General features: G+C 36.9%; 1 protein-coding gene across 2 annotated transcripts in view; it reads right to left on the reverse strand.

Moving 5' to 3' along the window:
- APP (amyloid beta precursor protein) overlaps positions 1-13,567 on the reverse strand; it is a 201,823-nt gene that overhangs the window by 66,645 nt on the left and 121,611 nt on the right. The window contains exon 7 of one of the 2 annotated variants that reach the window (XM_085241500.1): positions 8,219-8,386. The exons of the other annotated variant lie outside the window; for it this stretch is intronic. Within the exon in view, the coding sequence (XP_085097626.1) occupies positions 8,219-8,386 (168 nt within the window). The remainder of the gene's footprint in view (positions 1-8,218; positions 8,387-13,567) is intronic. 2 annotated transcript variants of the gene reach the window in all.

Genomic DNA, 13,567 nt, shown 5'->3' on the forward strand with positions numbered 1-13,567 from the left:
CAAGTATGTTTTTCAGTACTGAGATCAATACTGTGGCACATAACACTAAGTGTATTTATATATGATGCATAAATAACGATCTACTGCATTATATATACAGACGATTGTTCTCACTCCAGAAATGACTGCAATCACATCTATAATGCCACCAACTGCCTCAAACACCTATTTTATCATGAACTGCAAGAGACAAAACCGTAACCCAAAGACTCAGAGGGGCCATTTTGAATTCTGGAAAAAGAATTTGTGTGCTTACACAAATCTTATGAATATCCTCCATCATCAGTCTTCATAATTGTTCATTACTTTAAGACTGAGTTCTGAGGGCCTGATCTTTCACCTTGTGAATTGCCAGCCCATCTGCCTGCTTGGAAGCTATTGGCAGAACTGTGAACTGTGCTGATTATGCTCAGAACCTGGAAATCCTGTCCTTCAGATCACTCAACTCCTTTCTAATTTTCAGCAGAGATTACAATAATATGAATTCCCGCTAAGATTTTCATTGATGTTAAGGTCCATCCTTTTCAACTGCATATTTATCATTCAGCCTGATTATAATCATTCGACTGAGTTTTATTTATCCTGTACATTTATTTTCTCCTCATGTTTTGACAATTATCTTTAAGACACCACAGAAGTCTTTGAAAGTAAAGTGTTCTTCATAAAAACTGAGGAATTCTGACTGCAGCACTGGGGAATCAGAAGACATAAATAGGCTAACAGACTAGACAAAAGAAATATATCCTGTTGTCAGAAAAAAAAAGTATATGCATCTTTTTACCAAATTAAAAATTGCTCTGTAGTAGTTATAGTTAGGGATCATATTTCAAAAACAGTAAAAGGATCAGCAGTTCCGGGGCTTTCCTTTTCAGGAATTCTCTTAACTTCCAAAATTCTTTTAAATTAGATGAATATTCCTAAAGCAGACTAGAAAGCACATTGTTTAAAAATGTCTACTACTTTAATTGAAAGAGTTTTCAGACAGAGGTGACATGAAGAGAATTAACACACCAAGGAGAAGCCAATCCCATTCAGTGTTTCAGAGTGATAAGCCTTTCTTTCTTAATATATGGGTTTTTCCATTGTTTTTATTACCCATCAAGGCTAAAACCATGCTTAAAGAGTTATGTTCCATTTTGAACTTTAAATTGCAAAGACTGTTCCTATCTTCCTTTGATATGTTATAATTTTATTTCATAGAATCACAGAATCACCAAAGTTGGAAAAGACCTCCAAGATCATCCAGTAAACCATTCACCTGTCAATATTTCCCACTAAACCATGTCCCTCAGTACAACATCTAAACATTTCTGGAACACCTCCATGGACGGTAACTTCACCACCTGCCTGGGGAGCCTGTGCCAGTGCCTGACCACTCTGTCAGAGAAGAAACTTTTCCTAAAATCCAACCTGAATCTCCCCTGCTGCAACTTGAGGCCATTCCTATTGCCAGTTACACAGGACAAGAGGCTGACTCCCAACTCATCACAACCTCCTTTCAGGTGGTGGTAGAGAGCAGTAAGGTCTCCCCTGAGCCTCCTCTTCTCCAGCCTGAACAACCCCAGTTACCTCAGTTGCTCCTCATAAGACTTGTGCTACAGACTTCTCATGAGCTTTGTTGCTCATCTCTGAACATGCTCCTGGGCCTCTGTGTCTTTCTCGTAGTGAGGGGCAGTCCTTTGACGGCCTCACAGACATCTCTGCAACACTTTGCTCCATGATCCTTCTATTACGATTTGTAACCATGAATTTAAATATTTATCAGGAAAAAACATGTAATTCTTCACATTACATCAAATCAGACTGCTGCCAGTAAATACAAAGAAATTTTCCCAAACACTCCTTTATGCTAAGGTTGTAACTGAGACACAGCAAGTTCCACAGAGTACACACAGACACACACACACAAAAAAAAAAGATGAAGGAATAAAAAGAATGTGAGAAATGTGTTTAGGACTTAAAATGTTTCTCTTTTCAATCCAAAGCTTTATCCAACTGCTTTTAAAAAAGGCACTGGCTCCACAAATGAACCAAGGGTGAAAAATAATTATAAGTTAATACAGGTGAAGAAATTGTGGTAACAGAAGTTATCCACTTCCATTCGCTAAGATGATAGTTAAAATTTACAATTTAAACAGATAACTGAATTCATCCAGTTATAGCTCCTAGGCACTAAATGACAAATGTAAAACACTCACAATGAACTGCAAAAATATGTTTTTCTTAAGATTTCATCTACACTACTGGAAATTGGCCTCAACTTCATCAAGATGCATGATTCAGTTCTGTTTTCATACCAGAGAAAATAAAATCCAGCAGATACAGGCAATTCATGCTGGAGATGGCAGGAAAGGGACACATTTATGAAGTAATGTCCCATTTATTGCTAATTTGGGAAGCAGTAAGACAACTGAATACAAAGAGCCTTTCAACAAAGCAACAGGTTGTTGTAGAGTGACTGGCATAAGAGTAACTGTAGTAATTTTTTTTATTCATTCAAATAAAAGACTTTGTACTTATTATGTGAGATACTTCCTTGCAATAGCACTACTTAGAATTTGAAATGCTAGCGCTAGACTTCTGTGTTTTAAGTTATGTATTCTATAGTGCTGTGACAAATTGGTATTACAGCCAGTTGCTGTGATGAATATTTTCCAACACTAAGTGCATTGTCAAAAAGATGCATTCCTGGCACAAATTAACTTGCAAGCTCCACTGCTTTTATAGACATAGGCCTGCCAACTATCCCATAAACCTCAAGAACAGTGAAAGGGCAGTGGCAGTTATTTCAGATGAATGTGCTCTGCATGTGGGCTGCTTTCTGTCTTAAGCCTCATACCTGACCTCAAGCTCAAGTGGTCTCTGAAGTTGTACAGGTGAAACAAGCAATAGTTTGGTAAATTAAAGGATTAAAGCATTCTTCCTAGCTAACTCAGTATATTTTACCACTCTGCTTAACCAAATGCACGGCAGCTCTCTAATGTCTTATCACTTATGATATGCTCTGGAAGTTGAAGCTGGCATGCAAGTTCAACTGGCAAAGTATTTTACTTCCTGTTAATTGGAGAGATGTCAAGATCCTGAACAAGTAGTAAATAGGTAAAGGAAATTACTGACAATAGGAAATGATTGGAGTATCATCTCTTAAGTCTTAGCTGTCAAAGGGTACAGATAATTATATAAACTACCTTGGAAAAGAAATTAAACTGGATGATGTAAAGTGACAGAGGTTTTCTATTTTTCCCTCACTGCAAAGCATGAACTGGAAACACGAAGAACGCTTTCATCAATTATCAGGAAAAGACTGGTACTAATCAGCCTGTAAGAAGAGCAGGAGTGGATCCCACATATTAGTCTTAATCTTGCACACAGTATTTTAGTATATATTTAGATAGCATGAAATTTCATGCATGTTATGAAATTGTAGCTTTTATACTCTTCATATCTTCAACTCAAAACTCAATAGAGTATTTGACATTTACCAAAAGCAAGTTGTAAGTTTACTGTATTTTGTGCAGAGAAATACTGTTGTACCTAAATGCATACAAAAAGGTGATCATGCTGTAAGATATCAAGAATATAACAGTACATGTTAACATTCGAACTTATTTCTAGACTTCACAGGGAACGTGGAAGAGGTAACTGATAGTACTGAAACCTAACAGTTTCCTATATTTTAAGCCACCAGATTTCATAATAATAAAAATCCCTGTTTTAATAAAAGATTATTTCAATTGTATATCAAAGTTTTTAAAAACAAACACTGCTACCAGAGTACAGCTTCCTTCAGCTGCAGTTGTAGAAAAAAAATGAAAATACTGCAGCAAGATTTCCATCGCATTCTGAATTTATGGCCACAGAAGCTGGAAAAGAGCAGTATTGTATGCAACAGCCGTTAAATTGAGTGTATTTAAGAGCTCTAAGTTTCACACATTTCCAAGTTAGGGCTGGAACATTAACATCATTTCAAAACAGTTTTTAAAAATATGTATTTCCTACAGCTTTAAGGATGTTTAACTAGCAACTATTAAATAAACAAGTGAAAAAATCTTATAGTAAATTACTTTTCAGCATGGCAATAATTTAATTCCTTCAGTAACAGCATTTCATCATCTTCTGCTTACTCTCATCAATATATACCCATTTTGAGGTCATTATATTTGAGATAACTATCTGATAGATTCTAATAAATTCCAAGAGGCTATTATGGCCAGGCGCAAAGTAGAAGTCTGAGTCGTTAAACTGAATAGAAACTGGAGATAGTATCAAATATTAAAAATCAATAGAGAGAGAGTGTGTGGTCTGGCAGGTTGAAGGAACTGGTAACAAGATATTTAAAGCCTTCTACTTCTAGAATAATTATATATCAATTCCAGTGTTGTGGGGTGATGTGAAAATTTGACAGAAATAACTCCTACCCAACACACAATTATTTTTGTCAGACCTCAGAGCATCGTCGTAGTCGTTGATAGCAGAGAAAGCCTAAGGCTTTGTATAACCTGATAAAATCACCTTTTCAGATCAAGGGTAAGAGGCTTAAGATTTTCTAAAGTCTCTTCTTTAAGAGACTTAACAGAGCAGAAGAAAAACATTTTTTCCATAGGCTGTGTTCAGATATTAGTATTCAATATACGTATTTTCACTATTCACAGTGTGTAGGTATTCTTGACAATTCAATCTCCTCAGTTTTTTGTTCAGTCCAATTGCAGTGCGATACAAGAAAATTAAACTCATATTACACCCTTTCATCCTTAAGCAACTATTTGAGAGAAACACAACTACTGCCCACTATTTCATACAACTCTCCATAAAGCCACAAAGCAAACTACAGCTTCACCAAAGATAGATGCGCTTTCAGTTTCCATTAACAGAGGCTGAGAAGGTTCATACAGGACACCAGGGAGCAACAAAAATGAGATCATTGAAGAGAAGGAAATAAATGATGAAGCAAATAAAAAAGTACAAATGCAGACAGCTGAGGGAGGGAAGGGCATAAAGACCAAATAGAAAGATTAAGGCAAAGGTGACAGAAAGAAATACAAAGGACAGAGAAGATTTTATTTATTTACTTATTTTAGCAAAATGATGAAGAATAATGAGAAACAGCGTGGTGATAGTGAACAGCAGATGAAACCAAAGTATTTAAGTAACAGAAATAAGATCAGAGTATGGAACACTTGGACCTAAAATGAAAATATAGGTACAAGAACATAACTAAATAGCTTGGAAAACATACCCTGTAGAGTCAAAAGCTGCTTGAGAAAGTACTGAGGAAAACCAAGAACGAACCCTCTGTAAGATCTGTATTAAAAGACAAGACCATCTAGATTTTTCCTCACTGCAATTAAGTTGTGGCAATTAAACCAAGCTGCTCAAGTAGTTATATAACTGCATTTTTCAAAAAGAGAAAATGAACAGACCAAAAATAGGATTCCCAAAGTAAACCAAGACATATATATAATGAACACAAACGCTAGCATTCCTGGCATTGTTTTATTGAATTGAACCTAGGAAAAAGTTTTCTGTGAGATAGGGAAGATGAATCTTTTAAGCCCATCTGAATATCCTAATGAATATACTATAAACTAATATAGAAGTTGTTTCTTCATTGATTTCTGATGTTACATGCTATGGAAGAATCATTTAAAAGATCATTTATCCTCTCAAACAGCACGAGCCCAGGCTGTACATCCTTCACTGACAAGAAGTGAAAACAAATCTCATTTCCAAGTCCAATTCAATCTGTAATACACTTTTTAAAGAACACAGACAAGGTCACTCCTTTGTAGCAGAATGATTTTCTGCAAAACGATTATGAGGTTCTTGGGAAATACATCTAAGCAGTCTCATTTCAATTTCATCCAGAGTAAACTCTGCTACTTATTGGTAAAAATATCCAGCGTTACAATTCCACCTACAACCTGTATATGACAAGAAATGTCATCATATTAGCAATGCAACAAATCAAGAGTCCTCCTTTCAAGTTTTACTATGTAAGAATAGCTCATGAAGTCTATTTTGTGATCTACTGCTCTTTAGTCAGCAACATCTTTATCTGTATGTAGTAAGTTCATAGCCATATGAATGCCAATGAAACTAAGATCTAAAGAGCTGGGTGAGCAACTGAAGCTCCATATGCAAGCTGCACTATGTAAGGAGACCTCTGAGTCAGCACAGAGCCTCACTGCAAGATTTGGACAAATAAATGCATCCATATGGCTCAGCTTGAAGGGCAGGAGTCAAAGCAAATCTATAAAAAAAACTGGAAGTGTAACAGAATGCAATCTTGAAAGAATCTAGATCTGCTACAAGTCCTTATTTATGCTATGGTGCAGCTTTCTTCTATGTTTTTGAGTAATGCTGACAAAGGTGGTAATAATTCTTGATTCCAACAATGTAGATCAAAATACTTACCTTTTCCAACAAGAACCAGTGCATGTAGCTTTTTGAAACTCTTCTACTGACCATAAAAGTGCACAGTATAAAAATTTATTATAGTATTATTATTGCTTTTATAGCTACCACGTTGTCTTTGAGTCTGCAATCATTTAGGCATGATACCTAACACATGCCTAAAAAAAATAATTATTCTTTACAAATTCTGTTGGCCATAACAATAAGCCCCACCTCAGCTACCTAAAACTAAATGTGCAAGAGGTCAACTGACCTATGGATATTGTTCAATACCTCCCTCATGACAGTTTTTTTTTTTTTTATGTCCCTAATCAGCTTGAGACAGCTATATTCAGTCTACTTTTTCATCCCTGTTCCACATCTACAGATAACTGCCCACCAATATCACATTTTTCACCGGAGGAACATTCCTTCAAAAAGATTCTCTTCTATTACTGCCTTAAATTAACTCTTGTTACAAAGTCCTAGTTTTTCTTGCCTGTCCCAGAGCTCACAATCAGAGAAGACCATGTTATCCATCTCTGGAAATACTTTATGTATGACAGAAACTTAACAGTTTAAAAATCACTTATTTTATCAAATGTATTAGTCTTCATTCCAACATGCAGTGTATTTTTCTCTACACTCACTACATCTTGTCTTGTTACACAAGCTGATCAGTCCTGCTTACTGATTTAGTCTAGTGTGGAGCCCTCCATGGAGCTTTGCCTTGAGTAGCTCTAAAAGACACCAAGATGAACCACAGCTGAATACCAGTGTAGCGATCCTGCCTCCATGAGCACCCTTACACCAGCTTCAATAAACCACAGCTCCTCTGTTTCACAAAACAAACATCACCCCTTGCCATGACTTTGCACGCTTTCGACTGCATTTTTAAGCTTTCTTCTTATTTAAAACAAGCTGCTTAGAAAATACTTTAATAAAGCAGTCCTAATATGCTCCTTCTCCTCTCTGCCCTGTGAGAAGGCCAAGCAGCGAAATGTGTAATCATCCTTTAATGTTTCAGATAGAAATGGCAGCTGTAGCTCTCTGAACAATACATGCAGATGAGGTAAACAGAAACAGAGAGCATCAGGGACTGCTGAACCTAAATGCAAGCTCTAGTTCTCTGCTATGGGAAAACCCTCCTTCCCAAACCAAAACCACAGTGCAAACATTCCTTCTTCACAAAAAGCAATCATTAAAATATATGGTGTGTTAAACAAAATAAGTGGGAGGTTTATTTGCATTTGTGTGCATCTTGGCCCTCAGGGAAACCTAAAAAACAAATCATTTCATCCTTTTTCCTTGCAAACGCACATTAAGTATTCAATCAAAATGGAAAAAAAGAAAGAAAAAAAAAAAAGACTTCTTCACTTCTTCCACGGGTGGCAATAATTCTTCTGATATTCTGATGTGCTGATATTGCTTTGATAAAAAAGAAACATGAAAATACAGTGTGTAAATTAAGAGCCATTTTTAAACTTACCTGAGGCTTCCCTAAAGTTTTTTCCCCGTACACACACTGCACATGCAAAAACAGGGACTCACGAAATGTTAGTAGGCGTTGACAGAAGATGAAGAAAAACCGAGTGAGAAGGTTTCATCTACAGAAGTGTTAGGCTTTTGGCCGGCTATGTGCAAGACTGTCTAGAGGGCAGAGAAGGCGCCTGCTACCAAGCTGGGTTAGCGAGAAGCTAACAAGCTCTAGAGATAAGATGGACAGACCGAGGGCAGCAGGAGCGGGATTAGTATGAGCCCAGGCCCGCTCCCAAGCAGCAGGGCCGGTTGGAGAGAGGCAGCAAGGGGCTGGCAGTGCACTTACGGACGCTGCCGCAGACCGCCATGCAGTACTCCTCCGAGTCAAAGTTGTTCCGGTTGCCACCGCAGCCGCCGTAAAAGAAGGGCGCGCACTTTCCTTCGGCCAGGTCAAAGTACCAGCGGGAGATCATTGCGCGGCAGGGACCCGTCTCAGCTTGTTCAGAGCACACCTCTAGTCACAGGAGACCCAGAGGAACCACATTTAGTATGAAAACAGCAAGGCCTGTACTTCCATCTATTCGGTGTGCCAAGATACACCTCGACATCCCTGTGTGAGGATCAGGGTGTACCTAGGGGGCATCTAAGGGAAAAAGAAACACAAACTGCTGGGCACTTCAATGCTTCTTCTCTAAAACCACCCCAGAGGTGATACAGGCAAATTTTGAACAGTTCTGATTTGTGCTGCTGGGCCCACTTAGTACCAAGCCTGTTCAGGCTTTGCTGCTGGAAGAGTCCAAGCTCCTTCCAGCCCAGGGTATAACCTCAGCCTTATGCATGGAAAGATGCATCTGAGAACATGTGAGTCAGTTTCTTCTTTGTGGCAATGCGAACCTCCAAACTCAGTTACTTAGCTACACAAATAAAATATATAAGAGTTATACCGGAAAAGAATTCCTCCTCAGACACCAATTTATGTACAATCACCGCTGAAGAAACCACCCCTTCTTGCAGCTTGCCCAGTATAGGGTTTGTAATTCGTATCTGGAGGGCTCTTATATGTAAAATTACTGCCACAGCTTTATTCCATCCATAGGAGGAAATTTCAACCCCAGTGAATATAGACAGAAATAAAATAGACTTTAAGAAAAAAAGTTGTTTTTTTTTTTCTTTTTTTTCTTTGTGAGCCACCACAGCCATTGCCTATATTCTGCAACACACGAAAACATGAGGGGAAAAAATCAAACCATTCAAATGAAAGGAAGACAAAGGAAATTCTGTCTGCAATTTGCAATAAGCATACAGCCCTTTTCCAATAGCGTTCCAAACAGGGGAAAAAAAAAAAAAAGAAAAGCCCCCACAATCTTATCTTCCAACATACTATGTATGCATCATATAAAAACTGCATAACGTCAAACAGCAATATATCCCTCATTTGCTTTCATCCCACACACTGCATCAGCACACAAACTAGCATGTTCACTAGAGGCATCTAAGTTCCCTGCATAAATTTGAATTTCATGGAAGGCAGATGCCTAAGGGTTGAAAGGTAGAAAGAAATATCAGTGCATCACCTCTCAGATGCTGCTTATACAGAGTTCTGCTTGGCAGAGTGTCCTGACTAGTGACAGGCACTGCAACCCTCCCTGGGAGAGCCACTACCTACTGCGTGGATTTCATATTCATTTGTCATCGGTAGCCAATATCGGTCTGCACTTAAATATATAACATAATTTTACTCATGGATTTATTTATAGATATGTGAATTTATTTCTAGGTATGCAAATATGGCAATATTATGAATCAAAATTAGGGAGCTCTGAGAGAAACAGATCCACATATGCATTTGTAGCTGTACTACAAATGTTACGGTTCTGTATCAAGTCATTTTTTTTTTAAAAAAAAGCAAAACAGATTTAATTGTTTTAAATTGAAGAATATTAATTACAATTAATTTTATACAACCGTAAGATTAACTATATACCACATTTAATAAAGAAGTGATTCCTCAGATTTATTTTTGAATAACACCTTGCCCTTCCATCCAATTATACAGTCAAACCTTCACACCATGCTAATTTGCACAGACTTGGAAGAGCTGCCATGTGTCAATTAAAACTGAATAGTGACTCATGACATGAAAGAGACAGGTATAATCAAGAGAATGTCTGCTGACAGGAAATGTCATTACAAAAAGCAAAGGTCTCAACAACTCAGTCTTTCTTTAGAAATGACTTAATTCAAGTTGACTATGGATTGACCTCTATGTACACAATAAGCACCTTCTACTTTTATAGTTCTGCTATAAAGTCTGATTTATTTCACTTTGTACTGTTAAGTGTTATCAAGGTGGGAATGGTTCATAGACTTAGCCTGAAATTTCCTATGTCTGCTGCTCTCAGAAATAGAAACAGAGATTTTGTGCACGTACAAATAATGTGCAAAAGTGAAGGTAATCATCCATCAAATAACCAATGCCAGTGATAACAAGGAGTTAGCTCTCTGGAATCTGAAGTCAGTCATATATGTGTTACATGTGAAGATGCACTTGGACAAGCATTCTGGCAAGCACAGGTTAAGTGCAATAAAAAGAGTAAGACAGAAGCCCGGTGTTCTGGCCAGGGACTTGCCTCTCCTACTAGGCTGCCCTTGGCACATCCTTCCATCCAGCCTGCACAGGCAATCAGATTGCTTTTACTGAGACCTAAATGGAAATGACTTCACCATACAGAGAGAGACGATGTGCTGTGCAAACAGTTTATGGCCTACACGAAGATAAACAGGAGAAGTAAACTGTTTCATGACTGCCCTAATTGAAGGAATCATGCTGCTATGTGTAGGCAACTGTCACTGCTGTCATTCCTTCCCCAGTTGTGTCACCACCTTCCCTCTGTGGAGGGTTCAGAGCAGCATTTCTTAACCCCTGCTTCAGAAGAGTGCATTTTTAAGCCACCTTCAGTGCTAGAGAAATTGTCCTGATTGCTCCTGTTGCTGGTACAAATGCTCCTTCCATGCCTCTCCTACCCCTATCACTTTTGCTCAATTTAAAGAAGCCACATTTAATCTTCAGCTGTACTGCCCTAACTGAGAAGATGGGGCAATGAGGCGCGAACCTCAAGAGGCTTTCTTGGGCTAAGAAAAAATTACTGCCATTCATGTCCTGGTTCCCTTCCATCCACTGGAACTAAGTGTAGCAATTAGTGCCTATGATGTATGAGCTACGGTATTTTCACAGATATTAGCAGCAAGGCAGCATACACTGCTAAATGATTCATCAAAAAATTAAAAGCTGTCTTTGCTTCATATACTAATTTTGTTGCTGAAAACTGATTAAAGATAAGATACATTCTGACACAGTATAATTCTATTTTAATTGTTATCACAATTTTTTTAAATCAAGAACAGTACTGTGAGCTTTGCTTTGTTTTGTTTAACCAGTTCATTCTTCCCTTCCAAAGATGCATTTTTTGCCTTTGGCTCCATGAAACCAAACACAATTAAAAAGGAGAAGCCTTTGGCACAATTCAGGTTCATAACTGGTCTACACTCTAACTTTGCTTTCAGATGCTTACAGTTTTCACACCATCCTGATGCAACAGTAAAATTTCTCTCACCTTCCCTGTGTACTGTAGCAAGGATTATAGTAGTCAATTTCTTCCCTCCAAAACATTAGATTTTAAGTTATTTTTGAGATAACCAGAAGAGAAAAACTCAATTTTCCTCATCAGAAGCTTTTATGCATATTCCAGTTTCCCAATGCAAAAAGGGCTGTTTCTAACAAAGCAGGGAGATCACTCTCTGGAAGATAGCTCTGTGGCAAAGTTTTTTGATTTCATTTTAAATTAATACATAAAGTGATGTACTGAAAACTATATATATATAGTATATATATATAAATATATATATATTTACAATCAACATGAACACTAACTGTTATTTTTTCCCTAGAAATGAATATGCTTCAGTATCCTAGGGGAAAGAAAAAACATTTTTCAAGTCTGTGGGCATTAATTTATAGCGGCTTCACGTAAAGAACACCCATAACACTCACTCACTAAAATGCTGATAGTAAAGCTAATTAAAATGTATGTGCATTCTACGTACTTTTGGTGATCAATTTCTACAAAGGAAAATAAAAAATATGCTTCTGAATGACATCCTAGAATTTTTTATTGCCATACGAATTGTTTGTTTGCTCCCTGAGAAAAACTGATTTTAAATCAAAATCAAATAATTGCTTTATTTCAAAATCTCAATTGCGGGCCTGTTTTTGTTTTTTTGTTGGGTTTTTTTTCTGCATGAGACTAACACTTCTCTGTGAACACCAACATTTTCAATAGAAGAATGTGTAATACAACTTAAAATTCTAATAGGAAAAATAAAATGAACAAACAAACAAAAAACATATTTACATACTTCTATCACTGCAATCATTAAGATTCCTTGGTATGCAGGATTTGAGTTTCTATATGGTATTTAAGTGAGCTATGAACACTTAAGAGATTTAAGAGAACAAAGTGATCTAAGAACTAAGCTCTTTAAACGCTGGTACAGTCTATTTCAAACCTTAAACAGAAAATTAAATTTGAAGTAATTTAAGGGAAAAAGGGACAAACAGGAGGAGTTAGTAAATTAACTTAGACCTGTCTTGGAAGCTGGGTCCTGTATTTAGTTTACACTTCTGAAAATCTTCTACCTTGATGCTAGATTGGAAAGCTCTCACCATGTTGGCTTCCAAAATATAACGCATTCTTTAATTTAGCCACAGGATTGGAAAATACGAAGTCTTTATGACCTTTTCCATACTATCTGCCCTTCAAGTTTAACATTAATAATGGCAAATACATACAGCTAAACCATACTGACGGTGTTAACCACCTCACTAGCACTGGTTATATATTTGCTTTGTCCACGCTAGTATCCATTCAAACCGTGCTTCATACCCACACAAAGAAGTGATTTACGTAGCTGCTTGAGTAAAAGGGACCACAGTTTTATATTCTACATTTTACCACTAAAGAACAATGTAATCAATTAATGCATGAGAGAATAAAGGAATAAATTACTTAAATACATATGATGAAGTATATGTTCCGCTTTACTATATGCTAGTACATAACATTATAAGTGGAGTATTATGTCCAGGAACCAAGAGCTATAGTTGGAAGATATTAATACACATGTTTCTCTATTAGTCTCAGTTTCTTTAATTAGCTGAGAAAAATTAGACAAGTTAAAGAATAAATGTGCACTGTTTTTCTTAGACTCTTTTTGTTCCAAAATGGAATGATACTGTTTTGTTCAATGAATTAATCAAAGGGAATATTTAAAGATAATTTCACTGAGACAAAGCCTCCTCGTGCTGAATATATACTTAGAAAAGACAGTCAAATTTTAGTTTGAGTATTCAAAGACAAAAGCTAATTTCATAGGAGGTTTTTAGAATTAGGATGAGACAGCTGGGAAGCTGGCACATGCTCTAGTAATAAAGTTAGTGCGTTAGTTACACAACCACTAAAATGGTTTCTATAGATAAAGTTAAAAGAAAAAGCAAAATTAAGAATTCCAAAAGCAGACCTGGAAAATAGCCCCTTCTTAAAATTGAAGACTGTACTTCCCATCCCAAGCCATTAAGACTGGATTTTTCTCTCTAACATTTATTCTTAATCTACCAAAGGGGAATATTTGATATATG

Source organism: Meleagris gallopavo, chromosome 1 (genome assembly GCF_905368555.1).
Source record: "Meleagris gallopavo chromosome 1, MGAL_WU_HG_1.1, whole genome shotgun sequence".
Lineage (NCBI taxonomy): Eukaryota > Metazoa > Chordata > Aves > Galliformes > Phasianidae > Meleagris > Meleagris gallopavo.